General features: G+C 38.9%; 1 protein-coding gene across 1 annotated transcript in view; it reads right to left on the bottom strand.

The window, feature by feature from the left end:
* Positions 1-870: 870 nt before the first annotated feature.
* ATM (ATM serine/threonine kinase) overlaps positions 871-27,443 on the bottom strand; it is a 154,854-nt gene continuing 128,281 nt past the window's right edge. Inside the window, exons 59-65 of the mRNA XM_055547810.1 lie at positions 22,902-23,051; positions 20,053-20,218; positions 18,635-18,721; positions 11,417-11,531; positions 10,646-10,709; positions 1,806-1,942; positions 871-1,711 (exon numbers count right to left, since the gene is read on the bottom strand). Coding sequence (XP_055403785.1) covers positions 1,528-1,711; positions 1,806-1,942; positions 10,646-10,709; positions 11,417-11,531; positions 18,635-18,721; positions 20,053-20,218; positions 22,902-23,051 — 903 coding nt within the window. The 3' untranslated portion in view covers positions 871-1,527. The remainder of the gene's footprint in view (positions 1,712-1,805; positions 1,943-10,645; positions 10,710-11,416; positions 11,532-18,634; positions 18,722-20,052; positions 20,219-22,901; positions 23,052-27,443) is intronic.

Below are 27,443 nucleotides of genomic sequence, written 5' to 3'. Positions count from 1 at the left end.
CTCTAAGAGGACTTTAAAAGGGCAGTGGGCAATAACCAAATGCACCTCCCCTGTGTCCACAGTAAAGCTGGGACACACGCAGGTTTATACCAGCCCACTAGCACAGGGACACAATGAGGGAAAATGTCTGTTTTGGCCTGGTAGTCTTCCCTTGGTAAGTGTATGGTTCTCTTCAGGTCAGAAACCCTGAAGCCAAGAAATAAAAGTAAGAGTAGTCCTCTGTCAGTGATAGCCCTGGAACTATGACATAACCAGACATAAAACTTTTCTGGAAAGAATTATTCTTAACCCAGGTCACTCAAGATTCCCATGAGAAGGTCCTACTGAAAATAAGCTCACCTTATAAAATCACAAAATACATGATAAACTGTCCACCAAAGATAAGAACCAATAGATACAAACAGAACCTAAAGTTAAAAAAAACAAACAAACTGGACATCATGAAACAAATAATAGGAAAATCTGAAGAATGGTACATACCTAGAAATGAATAACAACTTTTAAAAGGAAAAATGCAGTGAATAGTTTAAAAAGGATATTATATAGCAAGCGACAAGAGAATTCATGAACTAGAAGACAGATATGAAGGCATTCTAGGAAGATTAAGTACTGGAAACACAGAGAACTTAAAAGATAAAGAGAATAGAATGAGAAAGTCTAATAAACATTTCTAAAAAAAAGGGTAACCATACTGTATCTGTGAAATTTGTTCTCCATATTGTAACATCTTCATTATTGAGTAGCACTGAGTGTGACCTTACTATTGAAAATCCAACATATTTACTTACGATGGTATATAGATGGTTACAATTTTAAAGTTTTTCCTTCCTTTTATAGACTAATGTTAAATAATTAATCATTCATATATAATATCTGGGAAACAAGTTTTAATTAAAACCTCATCAAAGTTAGCAGTATATTTATTTGTTCTGACTATAACAGTGATTTTACTGATTCAGTGATTCTACTGAAACTGATACAAGTATGTACTTGAGAAGAAAAAACAAATATTTAGCATGATTAGAGCATGATTTGGAGAAGGCAATGGCACCCCACTCCAGTACTCTTGCCTGGAAAATCCCATGGACGGAGGAGCCTGGTAGGCTGCAGTCCATGGGGTTGCTAGGAGTCGGACACGACTGAGCGACTTCACTTTGACTTTTCACTTTCATGCACTGGAGGAGGAAATGGCAACCCACTCCAGTGTTCTTGCCTGGAGAATCCCAGGGACGGGGGAGCCTGATGGGCTGCCGTCTATGGGGTCACACAGAGTCGGACATGACTGAAGCGACCTAGCAGCAGCAGCAGCAGAGCATGATTGACAGTTATGTCTAAAGTGCTTGAGACTAGTAATGCAACTTTAGGGAACTGAAGCAAGTATTAAACATTTTTTAAAAAACACAGTAATTCACTTAGTTCAATATTAATACTAATATTAATACTTATTCAAAGTATGTGGGTGGGTTAACAATGAAGGCCAAAATACAATTTATAAAGGCTGAATCCAAGGCAATCACATGCGTAATATCACACCCAAGCTTTCCATCCTGGGAAAAGTCGGCTGAGATTTTTCGGGTCCATGGCCTGCTGTATGAGCAAATTCACCTGTCCACCAACACTGAGCACGGTTCCTTCCTCTACTCCTTTTAGTTTCTCTTGCAGTCTCATCAAGACACGTTCAGCTACTTTATTGAAACTCTGGTCAATATCACTAATGACAAAAACAAAGATTTTAATGAGGTAGAACAGTTTAAAGGGTCTTGGGAACAGGAGAATCGGAACAACTGTCAACAGATCCTGCTCACCTGAGATTTCGTTTGCATTCCTGGTCATCTGCATTTAGAGTGGAGTGGAGCTCACTTTCATCATCTGGCCTCTGTTGTAAATATAAAGCTTTTAGAGGATTCATGGTCCAGTCAAAGAGAGGATCATATAGGAGGACCTAGATAGAGAACATATGCATTAGAAGAACAATGTGCACTCTGAACAGTATTATAATAGAGACCAACCACACGGCAGTTGACTGGGATGGAGGGGCAAATTTATCACATGTGCTTCATGCCTCCTTGTGGAGAAAACTGCACCAACACGATGCTCTGGGCTTCTCCTCCCATCTGAATCCATTCTTCCTCCCATCTGGGGGCTGTGACATTGTCTGACCCATGGTTCCTGACAGAAACTAATCAATTAAAAGGTCATAAGCACTAGTCACATTCTTTCCTTCTCTCTCACCTCTTGACGAGTATGGCCCTGGGTAAGAACATTTGTTTGCAGGCCCCAATTCTCCAGGTGAGCTGGACCAAGGGACAGATTAGGTTGTGGGCGGTGGACAGCAGAAGCAAGTCTATTTGGACCTTGCTTCTAAGCCATATTCTCCAACAGTTGTATCAGTGATAAACCTGACATTCCAATCTCTTACTTTTTTTTAGTATTATTTAATCTAATTAATTTATTATATTTCTACACTTTAAAGCTATTCTTTACTCAAGTTCAGACTATACTCTTTTTAAAAAAATTTATTTAATTGGAGGATAATTACTTTATACAATATTGTGATGGTTTCTGCCATACATCAACATGAATCAGCCAGAGGTATACATGTGTCCCCCTATTATGAACTCTTTTCCCACCTCCCTCCACATCCTAGCCCTCTGGGTTGGCCCAGAGAGAGCACTGACTTTGGGTGTCCTGCTTCATGCATCGAACTTGCACTGGTCATCTATTTTAAATGTGGTAATATACATGTTTCAATGCTATTCTCTCAGAGCATTCCACCCTTGCCTTTTCCCAGAGTCCAAAAGTCTGTTCTTTACATTTGGTCTCTTTTGTTGTCCTGCATGTAGGATTATAATTACTGTGTTTCTAAATTCCATATATATATATATATTAATATACAGTATTGGTGTTTTTTTTCTGATTTAACTTCACTCACATAATAGGCTCCAGTTGCATCCATCTCATTAGAACTAACTGCATTCTTTTTTATAGCTGAGTAATATTCCATTGCCTCTTGAGAAACCTATATGCAGGTCAGGAAGCAAGAGTTCAAACTGGATATGGAACAACAGACTGGTTCCAAATAGGAAAAGGAGTACCTCAAGGCTGTATATTGTCACCCTGCTTATTTAACTTATATGCAGAGTACATCATGAGAAATGCTGGGCTGGAAGAAGCACAAGCTGGAATCAAGATTGCCAGGAGAAATATCAATAACCTTAGATATGGAGATGACACCACCTTTATGGCAGAAAGTGAAAAGGAACTAAAAAGCCTCTTGATGAAAGTGAAAGCGGAGAGTGAAAAAGTTGGCTTAAAGCTCAACATTCAGAAAACAAAGATCATGGCATCTGGTCCCATCACTTCATGGGAAATAGATGGGGAAACAGTGGAAACAGTGTCAGAGTTTATTTTTGGGGGCTCCAAAATCACTGCAGATGGTGACTGCAGCCATGAAATTAAAATACGCTTACTCCTTGGAAGGAAAGTTATGATCAACCTAGACAGCATATTCAAAAGCAGAGACGTTACTTTGCCAACAAAGGTTCGTCTAGTCAAGGCTAAGGTTTTTCCAGTGGTCATGTATGGATGTGAGAAGAAAGCTGAGTGCTGAAGAATTGATGCTTTTGAACTGTGGTGTTGGAGAAGACTCTTGAGAGTCCCTTGGACTGCAAGGAGATCCAACCAGTCCATTCTAAAGGAGATCAGTCCTGGGTGTTCTTTGGAAGGAATGATGCTAAAGCTGAAACTCCAGTACTTGACCACCTCATGCGAAGAGTTGACCCGTTGGAAAAGTCTCTGATGCTGGGAGGGATTGGGGGCAGGAGGAAAAGGGGACAACAGAGGATGAGATGGCTGGATCGCATCACTGACTTGATGGACGTGGGTTTGGGTGAACTCCGCGAGTCGGTGATGGACAGGGAGGCCTGGCGTGCTGGAATTCATGGGGTCGCAAAGAGTCAGACACAACTGAGCGACTGAACTGAACTGAACTGAATATTCCATTGTGGATATGTACCACAACTTCCTTATCCATTTGTCTTACAATGGACATCTAGGCTGCTTCCATGCCCTAGCTATTGGAAAACAGTGCTGCAATGAAGAGTGGGGTACATGTGTCTCTTTCAATTCTGTTTCCCTTGGGGTGTCTGCCCAGCAGTGTGATTGCTGGGTCATATGGCAGTTCTATTCCCAGTTTTTAAAGGAATCTGCACACTGGTCTCCATAGTAGTAGTATAAGTTTACATTCCCACCAACAGTGTAAGAGGGTTACCTTTTCCCCACATCCTCTGCAGCATTTATTTGTAGACTTTTTGATGATAGCCATTTTGACCAGCATGAGATGATTCATAATTGTGGTTTTGATTTACATTTCCCTAATAATGAGTGATCTTGAGCATCTCTCTATGTGTTTATTAGCCATCTGTATGTCTTCTTTGGAGAAATGTCTGTTTAGTTTTCTTATTTTTTGATTGGGTTGTTTGTTTTTCTGGTATTGAGCTTCATGAATTGCTTGTATATTTTGGAGATTAATTGTCAGTTGCTTCATTTGCTATTATTTTCTCCCATTCTGAAGGTTGTCTTTTCACCATACTTATCATTTCCATAGTTGTGCAGAAGTTTTTAAGCTTAACTAGGTCCCATTTGTTTATTTTTGTTTTTATGTCCATTATTCTGGGAAGTAATCAGAGACGATCTTCAGGTGATTTATGTCAGAGAGTGTTCTGCTTGTTTTCCTCCAAGAGTTTTATACTTTCTGGTGGTACATTTAAGTCTTTAAATCCACTTTTGAGTTTATTTCTGTGTATGGTGTTATAAAGTAGTCTAGTTTCATTCTTTTAAATGTGGTTGACCAGTTTTCCCAGCATCACTTATTGAAGAGGCTGTCTCTTCTCCATTGTATATTTTTGCCTCTTTGTCAAAGATAAGGTGTCCATAGGTATGGGGATTTGACTCTGGACTTTCTATTTTGTTCCACTGATCTATATTTCTGACACAAAGCCAGTGCCATACTGTCTTGATCACTGTAGTTTTGTAGTATAGTCTTAAGTCAGGAAAGTTGATTCCTCCATTCCCATTCTTCTTTCTCTAGATTGCTTTGGCTATTTGAGGTTTTGTGTATTTCGATACAAATTGTGAAATTATTTGTCTTGTTTCTGTGAATAATACTGTTGGCAATTTGATGGGGATTGTGTTGAATCTATAGATTGCTTTTGGTAGTATACTCATTTTCACTATACTGATTCTTCCAATCCATGAACATGATATTTTTCTCCATCTATTTGTGTAATCTTTCATTTCTTTCATCAGTGTTTTATAGTTTTCTATATATAGGTCTTTTATTTAGGTAAATTTATTCCTAAGTATTTTACTCTTTTCATTGCAATGGTGAATGGGATTGTTTCCTTAATTTCTTTTTCTGATTTTTCATTGTTAGTGTATAGGAATGAAAGGGATTTCTGTTTAATAATTTTATATCCTGAAACTTTACTATATTCATTGATTAGCTCTAGTAATTTTCTGGTGGCCTCTTTAGGTGTTTCTATGTTGAGGATCATGTCATCTGCGAACATTGTGAAGAGTTTTATTTCTTTTCCAATCTGGATTCCTTTTATTTCTTTTTCTTCTCTGATTGCTGTGGCTAGGACTTCCAAAACTATGATCAGTACTGGTGGTGAGAGTGGACACTTAAGTATGTCCTTCTGTCCTAAAGAGTTTCTATTGAAAGACCAGCAGTTATCCTAATGGGGATCCCCTTGTATGTTATTTGTTGCTTTTCCCTTGCTGTTTTTAATATTTGCTCTTTGTGTTTTTGTTAGTTTGATTAACATGTGTCTTGAGGTTTTTTGCCTTGGGTTTATCCTGTTTGGGACTCTCTGGGTTTCTTGGACTTGGGTGGCTATTTCCTTCCCCATTTTAGGGAAGTTTTTGACTATTATCTCCTTCAGTATTTTCTCATGCCCTTTCTGTCTTCTTCCTCTGGGACATGTATGATTTGAATGTTTGGGTGTTTAACATTGTCCCAAAGGTCTCTGAGGTTGTCCTCATTTCCTTTTATTCTTTTTTCCACTCAGCTTCATTTATTTTCACCATTCTATCTTACACCTCATTTATCCTTTCTTCTGTCTCAGTTACTGTACTGTGGTTCCCTCCAAAGTGTTTTTAATCTCAGTTATTGCACTGTTCATTACTGATTGACTCTTTTACTTCTTCTATATTCTTGTTAAACATTCCTTGCATCTTCTCAATCCATGTCTCCAGTCTATTTATCTGTAACTACATTTTGTTTTCAACATTTTGGATCATCTTTGCTATCATTATTCTGAATTATTTTTGAGGCAGACTCCCTATCTCCTCTTTTGTTTGGTTTGGTAGGTTTTTATCATGTTCCTCCACCTGCTGGGTATTTCTCTGCCTTTTCATTTTGTTTAGATTGCTGATTGGGGTCCCCTTTCTGCAGGCTGGAGGGTCATGGCTCCTCTTAATTGTGTTGTCTGCTCCCTGTGGGTGGGATTGGACCAGTGGCTTATCAAGGTTTCCTGGTTGGGGAACTTGTGTCTGTGTTCTGGTGGAGGGAGGTGGATCTCTTCTCTCTGGAGTGCAATTAAGTGTCCAGTACACTCCAGTACTCTTGCCTGGAAAATCCCATGGACGGAGGAGCCTGGTGGGCTGCAGTGCAAGGGGTTGCTGAGAGTCGGATACGACTGAGTGACTCCACTTTCACTTTTCACTTTCATGCATTGGAGAAGGAAATGGCAACCCACTCCAGTGTCCTTGCTTGGAGAATCCCAGGGATGGGGGAACCTGGTGGGCTGCCGTCTATGGGGTCGCACAGAGTCGGACATGACTGAAGTGACTTAGCAGTAGCAACAGTAAGTTCTGTGATGTCTATGGGTTTGGTATGGCTTTGGGCAGCCTGACTCCTAATATTCAGGGTTGAGTTCCTGTTTTGCTAGAGAATTAGTGTCAAGTGTCTCACACTGGAACTTGCTGGCTCTTGGGTGGAGCTTGGTTTCAGTGTAGGTATGGGGACTTTTGGGTAGGCTTTTGTCTATTAACATTTGCTGGCATCAGGAGTTCTATGATGGTCTAAAGTTCTGGAGTTGAGCCTTCTGCCTCTGGGTTTTGGTTCTCCTCTTAGTAGCCTCAAGATTTCTCCACCCACAGAGCTTCTTTGCTTATCTTGGCTTCCTCTGTTTGCAAGTCTCTTCACTGTCTAATCTGTGCCCTGGCACGAGGAGGTGAAGGTGGCCATTTATTCATGCTCACTTGCTCAGTTGTGCTGTGGAGAGCAAGGGACACTGCAAACAAAATTGGCTGGTATGTGGGTATGTGTGGGGAGTGCTCACAGTGGATGGACCACTGTTTGCAGCAGCCCAAAGCAGCATGTACTTTCTGGGTCCACAGTGCTCAGGCTCCCAGGTGCTCTGCCAGGGCACTGTCCCAGGTGGACCTTGCATTTTGTGCACTTCTCAGGTCCAAGATGCTCAGGTGATCAGGTGCTCAATAAGCACACTGTCCCAGGTAGGCCATTAATCTCATGCACCCGCCCAGTCCTGGCTGCTTGGTTTCCCAGGTGCGCCACAAGGGCACAGTCCCAGGTGCGCTATGTGTCTCTTCTGGAAAGCTGATCTCAGGTTGTGACACTCCTGGCCGATGTGATCTGTCCAGAATCCCAGAAAGATGTGGTTTGTGACTGGCAGCCTGCTCAGTTTGGTGGGAGATGTGATCTTGGGGCCGAGACTGCAGTGGCCCCTTGCCTTCTGCCTCTGGTTGCCGCACTCCTGCCTCTCTGCCTCCAGGAAGGGAGGATCGTAAATGGCAGAAGGCTTACTCTCCTTTGGTATTCCCTAGGGCGCAAGCATGCCAGGTGTCACTGTGCCAATTAGAGCCTTCCTGCAGGAAAGGTTCAGTTTTTTTTTTTGTCTATCTGGCAGTCCTATGGTTAGGGTTGCTATGTCCCTTTAGCCCCCTTAGATTGTCCTCAGGCCATTCAAGCCCAGTCCTTATCATAAGGACCAACGATGCAGCCCACACCTCCACGCCCAGCCCCTATTTGCTGCATGCAGACACAATCACCTGAGCCGTTTCTCTGCAGTAATTGTGGTTAGATGCGTATTCTTGGTGTTTTATTTTCTGGTTATGTTGCCCTCTGAGATTCCAGAGCTCCCCACTGATCTCTCCCGTGACAGGGTTTCCTCTTGTGTGGAATCTTCTTCATGACTCCCTCCCCAGGACAGGTCTCTGTCCCTAAATCCTTTGTCTCTCTCTTTGTCTTTTATCTTTTGTTCTATCTCCTTTTGGGTTGCCTTTCTGGGTGTTTGGTGTCCTCCACCAGTGTTCAGTTGTTCTGTGGAAGTTGCTCCACATTCAAATGATCTTTTGATGTATTTGTGGGTGAGAAAGTGATCTATCTCCCTGTCCTATTCCTCTCCATCTTCTATATATTATTCTTAAGGCTCTTTCTTTTTCACTTAGTTCCAAATTTGGTTAAGAGAAAAAAGGTATAATTTATTGAAAACTTCTCAGAACCAAAGGTCTACTGCTATGGCTGGCATTCTGAAATCTATATATGGAGTAGTATTTGAGTACCAAAATAATTTGTAAACATAATGACAGGAGAGTAGACTACAATAACATTCCAGAGGACTGGGATCCAGTAAAACTCTTGAGAAGTACCCTGATAAAGCTGAAGATACAAAGTCCATAGTGAAGTCAATTGGGAAACTACTCTTGAAGATTGGGACAACCACACCAAATAATTTGAGGAAATTCAGACAGATTTACAGAGGATAGAGTAGGCAGATCAGTGTAAAATACACAAAGCTTATAAAGCTTATGTTACACAGTTACTGCAGGTGGAGATGCAGATCACTTCTCAAGTCTGAAACTCCCCAACAGTTTCCATCTTACTCAGTAAAATCTAAAGTACTCACACTCATGTAGGAATCCCTAGATAATCTGTTCACTCTTAACCTATCTAATTTTATATTCTACTACTCTTTGAACAATGAGGCTCCTGAGTAATTTGGCATTCAACCAGTAAAACTTCTGAGGCATTGAGGGAATTACCCTCTTCCGCCAAGTAGTAGCTCAGGATTCAAATACCAAAAGTGAAAGTGAAAGTGAAGTCGCTCAGTCGTGTAAGACTCTTTATGACCCAGTGGACTGTAGCCCACCAGGCTCCTCTGTCCATGGGATTCTCCAGGCAAGAATATTGGAGTGGGCTGCCATTTCCTTCTCCAGGGGATCTTCCCGATCCAGGGATCAAACCCAGGTCTCCCGCATTGCAGGCAGACGCTTTAACCTCTGAGCCACGAGGGAAGCCAGGAACCCCTAAATCTACCCAGGCACAAAAAACCTTTTGATTGAGACTAAGCAGAGTAAAATACTGGGGAATATATTAAATTTCTTTGGATCTTAAATCAATTTGAAAAGTTTAGATTTTTTATGGCTTAAATGCAAAAAAGCAAGATAATTTAATTTTAGAACTTGATTTCCACATTATTGAGGCATCCATGTTATCATTTATTCTTGCTGCAGAACCAATGGCAAACTGTAATAAATGATAACATGTATAAAAATAATATGGGAAAAAGGAAAGCTTTTCCAGCCTTGAGAACAGCACATCCTTGGAATTAATTTTATCAACATAGTATTGGGACCTATTTTAACACTCTTTGTACCAAAAACATATTGCCACCAGCAGTTGAAAGATCTATGAAGAGGACTTTGGTTTATAAAGGTTGCAGACATAGGACCACCCTAAAAGACTATTAATTTCACCCTCCTTGGCATATAGTTCTGCTCGTTGTTGATCACAGGTTTAATGGTTAATGCCAGTGAATTAGCAGAGATTCTCAACCTTGGCTGCCAGTAGAAGAGCTTTTCTAAAATACAAGTGTTCTTGCCTCATCCCTAGAAGTTCAAATTTGGTCAACATCGATGTTGTTTAACAGAACTCTACTTCTATGCTTCTCTGTGGAGGATACTCTCATGGTCTCTTGCCCCCCATACCCTGTACTAGGAGAGAAAAGGACTGCCTCGGGTACTCAATTCTCACTTGGGTAGAATTAATGTCATAAGCACTGGAAATTCGCTGGACTTCTTTCCCTTTCTGCCCTGATCAACATGAAGCAGTAATCCTGATGGAGTGTTTAGGCCCTGTAGGCCCAAACCCCACTCAGTGGGCTGTCCCCACATTAAGAAAGTAGAGAGGCACTGAGGTGGCACCAGTAGCAAGCCAGCTTGGCCCTCACTCCTCACTCATATTCCTGCAGTAACAGTGCTAACACTCTGATCTCCATCTGACTCACTACATGGTTACGAACCTGGGCAGCAGAAAGGAGATATAATTTACTGATTTCTCTTGAAACTCCAAAGGAAACCATTCTGGAAATAATACCATACAAGATAACTAAGACGTCAATGCTGATGTATGTATTGAAGACTAGAGGTTATTTATAGTGCTGTACATTCCAAGAAACTTGAGGGGACTGAAGGCATTTCTAAACCACTATTAACTCTCCTGCTGCCAGTATCATCCCACATCTTTAAAACAAAGTACTGAACCTCAAATCAGTGCCCTCCCAACAAGACAGCAGTCTATTAAGTAGAGAAATAAAATTTTCCTTATAATATACTTTACCTCTACAATGGTTAACAGGGTTTCCTTAGAATTTCTCATTACCTCCATGGTTTTCTCACAGCATCTACAAACACATTGTAAATATGAATTTTACACGAACATTTTCAATGTATCTTTATCTCCTATATATTCCTGTCTAGTGTGCTGAAACTATTTTTGTTAATAATTCCCAAACTAATGTCACAAAGAGCACAGTACTTGGCAGAGTGAGTTTTCAGTAGATGTTTCTGAAAAGAATATAAATAGGTATGTGAATATAAGCTTAGCATTTATAAGAATAACAAGGTACTACTATGAAACATTTCTTTCAGTTGATTATTATGGTAATCAATAGTTTACTTTCACTAGAATCTGCCAAGTTAAAAGTTGAGTGTGTAGACTAAAGAAAGAATATTGAGTATGTAGACCTATGCTGGGAAAGCAGGAATTGATATCAGACCATAAACTTCTTTAGAATAAATTATGCACCCAAGAATGAGTACCTAATAGAAGTTCTGATCAATAAACAAAGATTTAGCTAGGACAGAGGTGTGAAAAGTAAAGGCAGGCTGCTTTCAGAGGTAGTAAGGGAGAACAGTATGTGTATTGAGTGACATCCTAGGTGGTTTGAAGGAAGGGGAAATTACTGCTTTTACCCATAGTCTTTTCCTTAGTACTAGTAAAGCATTGGAATGTAATTCTAGCAGTGAATTCTACAATCTATAGAAATCAATAATCTGAATAATTTTTACACCAAAAATCATCTACCCTACCTTACCTTATTTGGCTTACCTTCTGAAGACACCTTCAACACCAGTAATGCCCATTCCATCCACAATATCTCTGGTAAGTCTAAAAGGAACTGTTTCAGGAGTAGGAAGGATTTTGCCCTGTTCAAAAGCAACTCCTAAAGTAAAAAATATAGTGAGGTTAGAAGGTCACAGAGCTAATTTCTTTCCTCTCAACTGGCCTGTGAACTTTGCAGAGGCACCAAATAACTTGTCACCAATATTCAATCAGTATTAGAACACAAAGTCATTTATTCTATGCTCTGCCTGCCTTGTCTTCAAAATGCTCCAGAAAAATCAACCTCAAATTTTAAAAAACAAGTTTAAAAATTATTTATTAACATATAATCAGAGAAACCTTATTAAAGGGTGACTTTTAAGAACGAGGTAGTGAAGGGTAGAATTTAAAATGCAGAAGATATGTATATATATATATCTTTTACCCATTTTCCCCAATGGTAACATCTTGCAAAAAACTATAGTACAATATTACAACCAGGATGTTGACACTAATACAATTAAGATATAGAATATTTTCATCACTATAAGGATCTCTCATGCTATATTACTGTTGTTCAGTCGCCAAGCTGTCTGACTCTTCATGACCCCATGGACTGCAGCAGACCAGACTTCCCTGTCCCTCACCATCTCCCAGAGTTTGCCCAAGTTCATGTCCATTGAATTGATGATGACATCCAACCATCTCATCCTCTGTTGCCCCCTTCTCCTTCTGTCTTCAATGTTTCCAAACATCAGGGTCTTTTCAATGAGTCAGTTGTTCATATCAGGAGGCCAAAGTATCAGAACTTCAGCTTTAGCATCTGTCTTTCCAATGAATATTCAGGGTTAACTTTAAGATTGACTGGTTTGATCTCCTTGCTGTCCAAGGGACTCTCAAGAGTCTTCTCCAGCATCACAGTTTGAAAGCATCAATTCTTTGTGCTCTGCTATATTAGCTTATGCTATATTAAGCACATCTATTTACCTCCCAAGGCCTACCCCTACTCTCTCTTCTTCCAGTAATCGCTAATCTGTTTTCCATTTTTATAATTTTGTAATTTCATGCATGTTATATAAATGGAGTTAAACAGTATGTAACCTTTGGGGATTAGTTTTTCACTCAACGTAATTCTCAAGAGAATCATCCAAACTGTCATCTATACTGAGTTGTATTCCACAGTATGGATGTACCATTTTGCTTAAGCATTTGCCCATTTAAAGGACATCTGGATTGCTTCCAATTTGGGGCTATTATGAAGAAATCTGCTATAATTTGTGGTATAGGTAAGTATCCTTTTGTGTGCTGAATTTACTAACTGTATATCTTCTTTGATGAAATGTCTATTCATGCCTTTTACCCACTTAATAACTGTTTTTGTTTTGTTTATACTGGTGAAGTTTGAGAGTTCTTAGGGACTGTGCTTTAGGTGTCAAGTCTAAGGACTCTTTGTCTAGCCCAAGTTGCTGAAGATGTTCTCCTTTTCTTTCTCTGTTGTCATACTTGATGATTTCTACTCTTCTGTCTTCATGTTCACTGATCCTTTCTTCTGCTTCTTGAGCTTAATCACTGAGTTTTAAAAATTTTTAATTATTGCATTTTACTGTTCTAAAATTTTCACCTGGTTCTTTCATATGTCCTATTTTTATGCTGAGACTCCTTCCATGTTTTGACTTATTACCTTTTCATTTCTTTTAAACATGTTTGCAATTACTCCTTGAAGCATTTTTATGATGGCTGCTTTAAAATCTTTTTCAGATAATCCTTTGTCATCTTAGTGCTGATATTTATTGTTTTTCATTCAAACTATGATTTTCCTGGCAAATGATTTTCAATTGAAATCGACCTTTTTGTATATTACATTATGAGACTCTGGATTTATACTTCTGCTTTTGCTGCCTTTTGAAGTAACCATACTGAAGTAACTGCTAAGTGATTATAGAAGACCAGATTCCTCACTTGCCCTCCTCTGACATCCAAGAGGAGAGGGGGTTCCGGGCTATAGCTGGGTGAGACTGGGGAGAGGGGGTTCCTTGCTATAGCTGGGTGAGACTGGAAGTCCAGGCTTCCTGCATGGTTTCCACTGACACCACGGGTGAGCTAGAGGAAAAACAAGGTTTGAAAAATATAGACAAGGAGGTAAACAGAATATATGTTACAGTGAGATGGTCTAATATATTGTTACTGGAGTCCCATAAAGAGAGGGGGGAATCTGGATGGGTACTATGACATTACTATGACTTAAAATATAGCAGAAGTGACACTGTGCCAGTTGCATGCTAGCTCTTAACTTCCACTTCCTTCCTCTTGGAGCCCTGAGATGTGTTATAAGAAATTCAGGTTATATGGCTGATTCATGTTGATGTTTGGTAGAAACCAACATAATACTTTAAGGTAATTATCCTTCAATTAAAAAAAAAAAAGACCTCAGGCAAAGATGAACAAATCTTAGGGAGAGCTACTTTTAAAAAAACTAATATACTTTTAATCACACACACACACACACACAAAGTTCAGGTTACTCTGCTATACAGAGAAGGTCACATGGAGGAGCAATGAAGCATCAAACGTGTAAGAAGCCATCCTAGACACTGGCCCAGTTTAACCCTAAGGCAAATTCAGCCCCAGGTTCTGACTACAATAGTATGGAAGATCCTAAGTTAGAACCGTCCAGCTGAGTCCAGTCAACCCATAGACAATGAGAGATAATAATAGTAGTTTTAAGCTACTAAGTATAGGGTGGTTTCTTATGCAGCGATGGATAGTCAAAGAGATATACACAGAAAAGTGAATCCATTAACAAAGTCATTCAAGTGTATGGATATTGAGATTTTACAAAACAAACCTATGTAGCCAGCATTCCAGAAGCCCCACCCCATCTCCCTAACAATCATGAACCACCTCTTCAAAGGGTTACCACTATCCTGACTTCTAACATTGTAGGTTAATTTTATCAGTATTATACAGTATATATTCTTTCATATCTAGATTCACTTAATATTGTATTTGTGAGTTTTCCATGTTGTGTGTGGCTATAGTTCATTCAATCTCATTGTTATATAGTATTTCATTCAATGAATACAATACAATTCATTCATCCATTTTCCCATCCAAGTACTAACCAGGCCCAATCCTGCTTAGCTTCCAAGATCAGACAAGACTGGACACATTCAGGGTGGTTATAAACTATTCATTCGTTCTATTTGTGATGGGGGTTGGGGCTATTTCCAGTTTGGGGTATTATGAATAGTACTACTATGAACATTCTTATACACATGGTGTGTATTTCTACTGCAGTGGAACTGCTGGGTCACAACCCCCAGCTTTAGCAGATAATGCCGAACAGTATCACAAAGTAGCTATACCAATTTACTTTTCTCACTTACAGATGCATTTAGCATGGCCTGAACATAGGTTGGCATACTACTATCTCTACTTTGTCCCTTCCAGACCATTGTCTTTTCATACTCATGCAAAATTTCACTCCTCTACTCAGTTCCCACATTCAGGCTCCAACAACTCCACTCATTCTCATATTTACTATACCCCAGCTTCTAAGAATTACTCTCAAATTCATTGACTGTTGACATGGATCTAGCTCACGATCTTCCTCTCTCTGTCCTAACTCCGGAATTCGTTCTGGGGAAAATCATATAATATCCTTGATCTATCTGTTCTAATGAAATTCAGTTTTACTCTCTCTTAGCAAACCGCTAAGCAAAAACTTACACTATAAAACTTCAGTTCAGTTCAGTTCAGTCGTGTTCAACTCTCTGCAATGCCATGGATTTGCAGCATGCCAGGCTTCCCCGTACATCACCAACTCCCGGAGCTTGCTCAGACTCATGTCCATCGAGTTGGTGATGCCATTCAACCATCTCATCCTCTCTCGTCCCCTTCTCCTGCCCTCAATCTTTCCCAGCATCAGGGTATTTTCCAATGAGTCAGCTCTTGGCATCAGGTGGCCAAAGTATTGGAGCTTCAGCATCAGTCCTTCCAATGAATATTCAGAGTTGATTTCCTTTAGGATTGACTGGTTTGATGTCTTTGCAGTCTAAGGGACTTTCAAGAGTCTTCTCCAACACAACAGTTCAAAAACATCAATTCTTCAGCACTCAGCTTTCTTTATGGGCCAACTCTCACATCCTGGAGATGTGAGAACTCCTGGAAAAACCATAGCTTTGACTAGATGGATCTCTGCTGGCAAAGTAATGTCTCTCTTTCTTAACATGCTGTTGCTGGGTTGGTCATAGCTTTTCTTCCAAGGAGCAAGCATCTTTTAATTTCATGGTTGCAGTCACCATCTGCAGTGATTTTGGAGCCCAAAAAAATACTGTCACTTTTTCCACTGTTTCCCCATCTATTTACTATGAAGTGATGGGACCGGATGCTATGATCTTCATTTTTTGAATGCTGAGTTTTAAGCGAGTTTTTTCACTCTTCTCTTCAAAGAGGCTTTTTAGTTCCTCTTCACTTTCTGCCATAAGGGTGGTGTCATCTGGCTATCTGAGGTTATTGATATTTCTCCCGGCAATCTGGATTCCAGCTTGTGCTTCATCCAATCTGGCATTTTGCATGATGTACTCTGTCTATAAGTTAAATAAGCAGGGTGACAATATACAGCCTTGACATACTCCTTTCCCAATTTGGAACCAGTCCATTGTCCCATGTCCGGTTCTAACTGTTGCTTTTTGACCTGCATACAGATTTCTGAGGAGGCAGGTAAGGTGGTCTGGTATTCCCATCTCTTCAAAAATTTTCCAATTTGTTGTGATCCACACAGTAAAAGGTTTTATCATAGTCAATGAAGCAGAAGTAGATGTTTTTCTGGAATTATCTTGCCTTTTCTACAATCCAATGGATGCTGGCAATTTGATCTCTTGTTCCTCTGCCTTTTCTAAATCCAGCTGAAACATCTGGACAATAAAACTTACCATATCCTAAAACAGTACTTCCTAAGTAATCTTAAATTCTACATTCTAATCAAACCTCTTCTCCTTCTACCCCTTTATTCTTATTAAATAATCTACAAACTCATCGAGATTTCTAGTCTGTTAGTCTCTCTTGTTTCCCTACTCAGCTCAGGGTATAGCCTGCAAAGTTGATTTACTCTTGCTAGTACTTTAAATTTTCCTTGCCCCTTGTTCCTCTATGCTTACCATTTCAAAGTAGAACTTAACTCTAAGGATATTGAGGACTGCTGGAAGAAATCATATGATGACACTACAAATTTAGGATTATTATCCTAGGAAAGCATCCCTTAAAATGCTTGGCAAGTCTTATATATCCCTTTCTAGTCAACTTGTGGTCTGATTTTCATGGCACCCCTTTTAAAATTTTTATTGTTCTTTTAGGGTCAGTTACCATCCCTCCAATTCTTAGCAAATAAACATGTTTTTCAGTTCTCAGAGAAGATGGAATAGCAAATATAATTTCTCAAATTCCCCTCTGGTCAAAGACTTTCCTAGTGATAATGTGTTCATCCTTTCCTCTATATGCTTCCAGTATAAAGCCAACTCTACACACTCATACTTTATGATTTCCCTTGCTATTTTAATTACCTTTTTGTCTCTCCTATAAGTACCTCCCATCTTAAGAAAGCAAATGAGCACGTTCTCTGGCAGTCCAGTGGTTAGGACTCCACACACTCACTGCCAAAGGCCCAGGTTTGGTCTCTGGTCAGAGAATTAAGGTCCTACAAGCCATGCAGTGTGGCCAAAAAAAGAAAGAGAGCAAATGAATAAGAATAAAAACACCTCAAAATCCCAAACATGGGTGGTAGAGGGGGCCAAATATGTACCTCCCATCTCTAACAAATTTCTCTTCATTCTTCTCTTGCTTCTAAACTTCTTGCAGAACAGTTCCACATTATTAGCCTACATGTCCTTAACTTCCAAACCTCCATTCAATCCTTGCCTTTTCACAATCTCACTTCCTCCATTCTATCCAAAGTTTACTAAGATTGATTAATTAAGTTCAAAGGCCTATTTTCAGCATTCATCTTATTTGACCTTTCTGCATCAGATACTACTGAGCACAGCGCTTCTTCGTCCATGAAAATTTATTCTCTCTTGGCTTCCAAGATAGCCCTACTTCTAGTTTCTATGATTCTATTACTTGCTGGTTATTCCTCATTTTTTATTTTTTTTCTGACTCAGCCTTTTTCTTCCCCTTCTTTCTTTTGGGGCCTGCTGTGTAGGTTGTGGGATCTTTGTTCCCCAGCCAGGAAATGAACCTGGGCCCTGGGCAGTGAGAGAGCTGAGTCCTAACCACTGGACCACTGGGGAATATCAAAGACTCAGACTTTTGAATGTTGGTATTCCTTACAATTCTACCCTTAGTCCTCTTCATCAAGAATGATGTATAAGATTAGAACCTCCTCTAGTCCAGTGACTAACTGTACTCTATTTGCTTAAGGTTCTACATCTCTTATTATTTTCAACATCTTTACTTTCCTATATATTAAACTGCTTACTTCCCCTGGAAATGCCATTAATACCTCAAAACTACGCACAAAACTAAGCTCACCAGTTTCTTATTTTCCACAAAACCTGCTGTTTTCCTCAATTAGAAGCTTCAATTATCTTGGAGTCCCCTCTCCCTTTGTTTCCACATCTTATATCACTGGTGCAAAATTACTACAAAAATGTCCCTAAATTCAATCTCATGGTCCATACAACTTTAGTCCAAATTATCTCTTGTCTAAACTATTATAATCTCCCCTAACTTGTATTCCTACTGCTAACACTGTTCTCCAAATTATCTTTCCAATAAAAAGGATTATGTCCTCATCAAATATATCTTCATTCACTTTCCATTGTTTAAAAGATTAAAGTTGAAACTTCTTGGCCTGGCTTTTTATAATCTCGTACCAGTCTATATCTCAAGCTACTCAGCTACATACAAACTTCACTCCAGCCACTCTTAATTTCCCATTCCAACAACATGCTATATCTTCAATATCCTTCCCCTCATTATCTGCTCTATCTTCTCTATAGATTATCCTTTCTTTTCGACCTGGCTTAAATGTCACTCATTATCTGAGGCAGAATTAGCTACTCCTTCCAGTATCACTGTGTTTAAGTTTTTTTAAAAAAATAAACAATATTTATTGTTTTGATATATCCATCTCTCATACTTGCAATCCTGGTAGGCAAACAACAACACAAATTTCTTGATGACCAAATATTTACTGAACAAAGAAATATATCTTTGGTTACTTACCTAAATCTATATGTACAAGTTCTGCTGACTGCTCATTTATCAAGATATTCTGTACATGTCTATCACCAAGTCCAAGTATGTAACCAACTAGAAAAAAAAAAAAAAAAACCACCTGAAATCACTGATATCATCTATTTCTATAACACAATTAGCCATAATTTGAACTAATACTATTGACTATTAGGCTTTTTTGCCTACTAAAGGAAATTTTGTATACTTTGTACATTTCCTTTTGGCCATGCTCAGTTTAAGTCAAATCTTGCCAGCTATTTTAATTTATACTGCATTTTACAAATCCTAGATGATTTGTTTAAATTTTTTTTCCCTTTACTAATACGTACATATATTCAAATATTTGTACTTCAAAATAAGCATGGTTAAAATTGAGACCCATTATTTACCAAAGCAGTGCATTATATATAATCAAATATTTATTAAGTATATTTTAAAATTGAGATGCCTATGGGTAAATTCTTCATTTTTCAGTGAAAGTTTCTTCTGCTTGATCAATTATATTTAACACAAATTAATCATTAATTCATTTAATCACATATATATCTAGGAAAAACCACATTTCTATTTTTAAGACAGACGATAGCATGCTTTGAAATGTTTTTAACCTAATGAAAAACACCATGAGATGTTACAGAAAAAATAGTGAACAGAGTGTCAGGATGCCTGGGATGCATGGCTAGCTCTGTCATTAACTGGGCCTACTTTCCTGCTCATAAAATTAGTTGAATCAGATTCATGATTCTCAATGTAGAAAAAGAGGGTTTCATTATTACCCAGAAACTTTTCAAAACATACATGTCCTGCCTTCCTGGTATACTGTACCTAAGTGATGAAAAGACTGTTCTTTTATTAAAAAAAAAAGATCACTGATATTCCTGTTAAGTTTCCTTACTCTAAGATATTGTTAACTGTTAACTGTTAATTCCAAACTCTTAGAAATTAAAAAGTCAAAATATATATTGTACACAGAATATTTAAATATATATCATTATTCCTATTCCTATTAAACAGAATCAATCATTGGGTGTTAATATCATTGTGTTATAAAGGTTGTATGCAAAAGACCAGTAACAATTAAAGGAAATAACTTAAATGGAATTATCATGAGTTTTATTTTCCAAAGAAAATCCCAGAAAATAATACATTGAGGGAAGAGAAAATAAGACATATTTATTATTAAGTAAAGAGGAAAAATAATCAGTCTTGTTTCTCTTCCTGGAAAAAAAGAAATTCTTTCCTGCCAAAATAAGAAGAGCTATATTTAGAAGCTAAGAATCAGGATCAACAAGAAACACAATGATCTAATGATGGTGGCTTGGTAAACACCACGATCACCATCATCATCTCCCTGTAACACAGAATGTAGGAAGTGCTGGATCTACTAAAATGTAGAAGAAGATTACCAATAGAAGAAGTAGCCACACTCCGAGTATAAGCCAATCGTTTCTCAAACCACACTGCCGGATCCAAGAATTTTTCCATGCAGAAGTAACGGAAAACTGGTTGAAAATTTTGGCAAATCTCCATGAAAGTTTCATATTTCTCTTCAAAAGACTTTTTCTGCATATCCTTTAATAGATAAAATATAAAATTATTTTCTCAGTATTGTGTTCAACTAATATGTACTAGGAGTTTCAATAAGAAAATGGAACAGTAGGTATAAAGGCAATAAAAAGAAGAACTAGACATTATCTTTGCCTACAAGAAACTTGTCTGTCTGGAAAATTCCATAGACAGAGGAGACTGGCAGACTACAGTCCATGGGGTCACAAAGAGTCAGACATTACTGAGTGACTAAGCACACACACACACAAAGCTACAAGTCTGGTCAGGGAAGCAATTAAGAACAAAATATAATCCCTTTGGGGTTTTCATGTTAATTTTAGGGGAAAGAGGCACACCAACAGGGACTGTAATTTGTTTTAATTCAATTGTAATTTGAATGATTCTGTAACCTATGTGGAAGTAAACACAAAAATGCCAAAGATAGCTCCATATATTATTAGGTATATCACAGATCTAGGGGTGTGATAAGAAAAAGGAAGAATCAATCACGGGTTGATTGATTCTAGACTGTGGCAGCAGGGCAGCCGAACATCTCAGATCTGTCCTTCAACACATCCTTCCTATATAATAAATTTCTGAAGCAAAGCTTATTTACATTAAAGGGCTCAATTCTCACCTATGGACTAATGACTTTCAAATCTGTATCTTTAAAAAAAAATTATTTTATTTTTAATTTGAGGATAATTACTTAATATTGTGATGATTTCTGCCATACATCAACACGAATCAGCCATAGGTATACGTATGTCCCCTCCTTTTAAAAAAATTTTTATTGGAGGATAATTGCTTTACAATATTGTGCTGGTTTCTGCCATACATCAACATGAATCAGTCACAGGTACACATACGTCCCCTCCCTCTTGAACTTCCTTCTGTCTCACCCCATCCCATAGCTCTAAGTTGGCAGGGAGCACTGGACTGAGCTCCCTGTGTCACACAGCAAATCCCCACTGGCTATCTATTTTTCTTGCTATTCTCTCAATTCGTCCTACCCTCTCCTTCCCCTACTGTGTCCACAAGTCTTCTCTAAGCCTGTGACACCACTGCTGCCCTGCAATAATACCTACATAGACATTTCTCCAAAGAAGATATAGAGATAGCCAAGAAACACATGAAAAGATGCCTAACATTCCTCATTATTAGAGAAATGCAAATCACATCTGTGTCTTTGGCTCAGGTATTTTTATTAAGCTCCAGCCTGATGTGCCTCTCCAACTTTCACTCAATATCTTCACTTGGATCACTTCCAAATCCAAACTAATTTGCCTTCTCAGATTTGGCAAACCTCAGCCACTTCCTTTATTCATCAACATGGTAAATAGCCTCTCCATCTACTCCATTATCCAAACCAGGAAACTGGGCACCACTGATACTGAACTGCCTGTTCTCCATTCCTACTGTTATTACTCTCAGACTTAATCTCATGCTTCTAGTCAGCTTTCTCAAAATATAAGTGTTGTCAGAGTTAGTTTTCTAAAATGCCAATCTGATATTACTATACTTCTCAAGGGTTCTCTATTGCTTACAGGATAAAGTGCAAATTTCTTAACATTTCATGAAGCAACCCTCCACTTTTTGACTAATGACTACTGCTTCAGTCTCATCTATTCCTCCTCAAATACTAAGCCTATGCCATTTTTACCTGCCTGTTCATGCCTCCTTCCCTTTTGCTTCTATGTTCCTCCTTCCTAGAAAACCAATTCATTTATAAAATTCACCTCAAGCACCATCTCCTCTATGAAGTCTTTTTTTTAATAAATAAATATTTGTCTATTATTTATTTGGCAGTTAGCTCTTAGTTGCAGTACGTGGGATCTTTCATTGTAGCAAGAGGGCTTCTCTCTAGCTGTGGCACATGGGCTTCGTTGCTCATCAGCATGTGGGATTTAAGATCCCAGACCAGGGATCAAATCAACATCCCCTGCTTTGGAAGACGGGTTCTTAACCACTGGACCACCAAGTGCTGAATTTGATTCTCTCCACTCTTTCCTGTCCCAGGTAGAATGGATCACTTCCTCCTCTGTCCCTTCACAAACCCTTCCCTCACAATCCCTATAGTGCTTTACCATACATTTTTTAAAATGTATAACAGAAAGCACAACAAAAGAAAAAGTAAATAGATTTTAGAGTTGGACAGACAAGGTTTAAATCTTTGTTCCATTATTTATTAGTTCACTGACCTGGGGGAAGCTAAATTCTCAGAACTTTTCATCTTAAAATGGGATAAGTATGATAGTGATTACTCATATTTGTGAAGTCTTACCATAGAACCTGATAAAGAGGAGACATTCAATAAATGTCACTGATTGGGTCAATGAATGTCAGACCAGATGGCCAGTGTGATGTGATGTGGCAAAAGTCTTAGAAGGTCTCTCTCTCTTTCATAACTTTTTCTTTTTTGGTTTTAGTTAGTATTTTGTTTGTTAAGAATTACCTTACCCCAAATTGGAAGCAAACTGGCAAACACTGAATAAAGTTACATTTCTCATCCAACAAGGATTGACACAACGTAGTTTAAAAACTGTCCTTTTTCATTCACACAAACTTTCACTCTAGTGAGCATACTGTCTTATACAATTACCTGATGAAATTAAAACTTTTTACATTCCAAAATATTTGATAACTGTCAATTTTAATAAGCTACCAGATAATCCTGTAATAACATATATATTTGAATGTTACTCACCATCATTTTCTTTTGGCAGTGAATGGCACTGAAATCCTTTGGCCTGTATCTTTTATGAGCACCATTCTCATTGTTAACAAGAAATTCACCAATAGGGACAGTTCCAGTGCACCATTCAAGAACACCACTTCGCTGAGAAAGGGGAACCACCTGAAGTTACAGATTAAATACCTTTTGTTTATGGATTGGCATTAAAGAGCATATGAAAATTATTTAATTATCAGAGTCAGTGTGAAGCATTTTTTCAAGCTGCATTACAAGTTGCATTACAGAATGTTCACAGGAAGAAAGCAATTGAAAATAAATGAGCTCAAACAGTAAGATTTTCTAGCCTGATGCTTAGACTTCTAAGAACGTGCTCTTCTCTCAATCTTCAGGATTCTCTAAGGGGTCAATACTGTTAATTGTACTCATCATTTGTGACTGACCAAGCCATACTTAGGTTACTCCATCTAGCAGAGGAATTAACTTTGCTTTCCTTATGACTTTGAAATCAAATTTAAAGAATTTCACTTTGGAAGACATCAAATGTAGTCTTAATTTGGGTATACTTTAATAATTTTTTTTTACTTTAATAATTGAAAGTGTATGTATTCTTGCTTTGTAGTCTCGTTAGCCATACCAAGAGGAAATGTGTTCCTAAACATACTGTAAAATGAGTACTTTTACCAAAGATTAAAATGATTGAAAATTATGATATTATAAATATACATAAAAGTAGAAAATAATATAAACACCCTTTTACCTACTAAACTGCTTTACGAAATCTAAGATTTTTCATATTTGCTGGGAAAGAGACAAAACTCCCTTTTACTCCTCACTGACCCTGTGCCCCTCCATACCAACAAGATGACTGCTACCTTGCTTATCACATTCACATATTTTGGTGTATTTCAAAGCTATATATATATATATATATGGCTTCCCTGGTGGCTCAGCAGTAAAGAATCTGCCTCCAATGCAGGAGGCACAGGAGCTGTGGGTTCAATCCCTGGCTAGGGAAGACCCCCCTGGAGGAGGGCATGGCAACCCACTCCAGTATTCTTGCCTGGAGAATTCCATGGACAGAGGAGCCTGGAAGGTTGTAGTCTATAGGGGGGCACAGAGTCAGAAACGACTGAAGCAACTTAGCACAGCACAGCACATATATATATATGTAACTGTACAGTTATGACCAACCTAGATAGCATATTGAAAAGCAGAGACGTTACTTTGCCAACAAAGGTCCGTCTAGTCAAGGCTATGGTTTTTCCAGTGGTCATGTATGGATGTGAGAGTTGGACTGTGAAGAAAGCTTAGCGCTGAAGAATTGATGCTTTTGAACTGTGGTGTTGGAGAAGACTCTTGAGAGTCCCTTGGACTGCAAGGAGATCCAACCAGTCCATTTTAAAGGAGATCAGCCCTGGGTGTTCTTTGGAAAGAATGATGCTAAAGCTGAAACTCTAGTACTTTGGCCACCTCATGAGTTGACTCATTGGAAGACTCTGATGCTGGGAGGGATTGGGGGCAGGAGGAGAAGGGGACGACAGAGGATGAGATGGCTGGGTGGCATCACTGACTCGATGGATGTGAGTCTGAGTGAACTCTGGGAGTTGGTGATGGACAGGGAGGCCTGGCGTGCTGTGATTCATGGGGTCGCAAAGAGTTGGACATGACTGAGCAACTGAACTGAACTAAACTGAAGCTTTAAATAATTTATACCATATGTATGTTTTGCAATTGCTTTTTTCTGAATCAACACTATTTTATTAATACCTTTAACTATGTTAGTATATTTACCCTAAGTTATTCATTTTAACAACTCTGCATTGTATAAATATACCATAATCATCCAATTTATTGGATGATTGGAATACTGATTAACATTTACATTGTTTCCAGATTTCCCCAATGCTGCTATCCCCAATGCTATTAGTTTAATAATGAATATATTTCAGTTTTTATAGGGTATACATGTACCTGGAAATTGAAGAGCTGGGTCATTCAGGATATGCATCTTCAACTTAGTTAACATATACTGGCAAATAACTATCCAAAGTAGTTGTACCAATTTATATACCCATTAGCAGAGTCTATTCTATAGCCTCCCAACATGTAGTATTTATCAAGACTTCCACATTTTGTCAATCCAAGAGGTGTGTAACAGTATCTTATTGTGGTTTTCATTTGTATTTTCCAGATTCCCAGGAAAGCTGAGTAAAACTTGATAGGCTCATTGGCTATTCAAATGTTTTCTTCTTGTGAACTGCCTGTTTGTATTCTTCACCTTTTTTCTCACTGGCTCTCTTTTTATTACTGGTCTGTAATAGCTATATCCATATTCTGTACATAAATCCCTGTTGTTATTAATAACAATCCTTTTTGTTATCAACATTTTAAAATTTGTTTTCTCAGCCACCTGTCTTTATAGTATCTTTAATTCTATACATTTTTAATTTTAATATACTCAAGTGTTTTATTATTTTATGTTCTGTGTCTTAACATGGAGGAGATTTCATTAATTTATTAACTATGTTTTTTGAGAGTCTATTATGTCTTACACATGATGCTAGGGCACTGAGAATAGAGCGGCAATGAGGCAGATGAAGAACATGTCCTTATAAAGCTTCATTCTGGTGTGGGAACACATACATTAATAGACATTTAATGATGCCAGATAACAAGTATAATAGAACAAAACAGACATTTAAAAAAGTAACAGAGACTTTTCTATATGGTGAGAGAAGGCATCTCTGAAGAGGTGACACTGGAGAAAAGCCTGAAAGAATAATAACCTTAAGGGAAAAGTTCATGCAGAGATCTGAAGAAAGAGTATTACAGGCAGAGGGCAGAGAAAAGCTCTGCAGTGAAACAAAATTGGCACTTAAGGTGCTTCAGTCCTAAGCCACCACTCCCCACCCCTTGCCTGCGCATGCCCCTACTGTCTTCTGCCCCCCTGCCCTTCCCCTCAAGGGGTCCCCTGCAGCTGTGATCCCACAGCAGGGTGCATGCCCCTCCCATGTGGGCTCCCCCTCAGTTTTTACAGTGTCTGGGCCTTGAACCCTTTCTGATTGTCCTCTCTGGATGAGTAGGCTCAGGGCCAGCACCCTGTCTCAAAGATACCAAAATGAGGCTAGTTCTGGATGAGCTAGCTGGTGGAGGAAAACACTGCTGCTCAGATCCTAAGACCCTAAGTCCCCAGATGTTCACAGGCCTAAGCCCTGGAGTCTGGCAGAACAGGAACCATGCCGTGAGGTTCCTAAGAGGAGCCTCTGCAAAAGATTTGTGTTTTAAAGCCTTTTTCACAGCTTCAGGCTTCCTTGTGCCCTGTGCCCACCTGCACTGGTTAAAGGGGTGAGTGGAAGGGTTTGCCAAGGATCATGGACACAGAATAGGGCCCAGGTACCGTGGGTCTTAGGCTACTCATCACTTTTCTTGTAGGAGCATAACCAGGAGCAAATGAGGCAGGGCAGAGAGGGCTGGCCCCTCCTTTCTTCCCATCCTCCCTCAGATGTTAAACTGTCTCCAGCAGTAGGAGGAGGCAAGTGATTGTGAGTCCCATTCTGTGTATCCTTCCTGAGCCTGTGCTCACTCTCAGGGCCAAGAAGCTCCCAAAACAAGGCCCTCTCTTTAGGGGCAGGGCCATAATCTTGGGAGCAGTGCTAGATCACAGGCATTTTGGTAGGCAACAATTAAACAGGTTCTGGCTGCCTGTTAATGTGGGAAGGTCTCCTAATTGGGTACAAGAAAAAGGAGCTAGAAGAACCCTGGCTCAGAAGATTGCACTTCCTCCAGTAAGTCACAGTGACCCCGGGGGTGATGGCCTTGTATTGAGGGTCCACTGGGAGTTGTTGGCCAAGCCTCTCCCTTTTCTCTCCCTAGGCATCATTGGAGCCTGTTCCTGCCCTCAGCCTGGGTCTTCCCCAGTGATGTTAAAGATAAGTATGATTTCTCCATCTTCAGCTCTTTTCATTCTTCAAAAATGCACTTAACACTCTGTATTGTAATTGTCTGTCTGTTTCCCATGGTAGACTATGAGCTTCTTAAGAACTAAGACTATGTTTTATTACTTCTATATCCCCAACACCTGGTAGAGTATCTAATACACCACTAGGCATGTAAATAAACAATTACTGAACAAATGAATGAACAGATCTCATAGTCTTTCCAACTTATTTTCCTTCCTGCTTAAGTACCTCTAAATACCTTCCTCCAAGAAAATCCAGCTTTATCTTTGACTTTGAGCTAGCTGTGACCCTAATGCTTGATCACATTAACATCCTTACCTCCTAATATATTCCATCAAAGATCCCTTTTCTAAAATTACTCTCTATTACTATCTAGTTATGAGGGGAAAAAAAAATCAAACCCTTCTTTTGTTAAGAGACTGATGGAGAAAGGAGTAGGCTGGCTTCTTTCTATCTCATTTCAGAGATGTTGGGTGATGTAAAAACATTGAACTCAAGTTTCAAAAGGCAAATGGCAATGTTTTTCATAAGGCATAATGAAGAATTAAGTACAAAGCTTCTTTCAGCATTTAAATATTGTTTATAAGACACTGAT

This window comes from Bubalus kerabau, chromosome 15 (assembly GCF_029407905.1).
Source record: "Bubalus kerabau isolate K-KA32 ecotype Philippines breed swamp buffalo chromosome 15, PCC_UOA_SB_1v2, whole genome shotgun sequence".
Classification (NCBI taxonomy): domain Eukaryota; kingdom Metazoa; phylum Chordata; class Mammalia; order Artiodactyla; family Bovidae; genus Bubalus; species Bubalus kerabau.
Note: the sequence above shows the minus strand (reverse complement) of the source record. Positions and strands in the feature narration are given on the sequence as shown.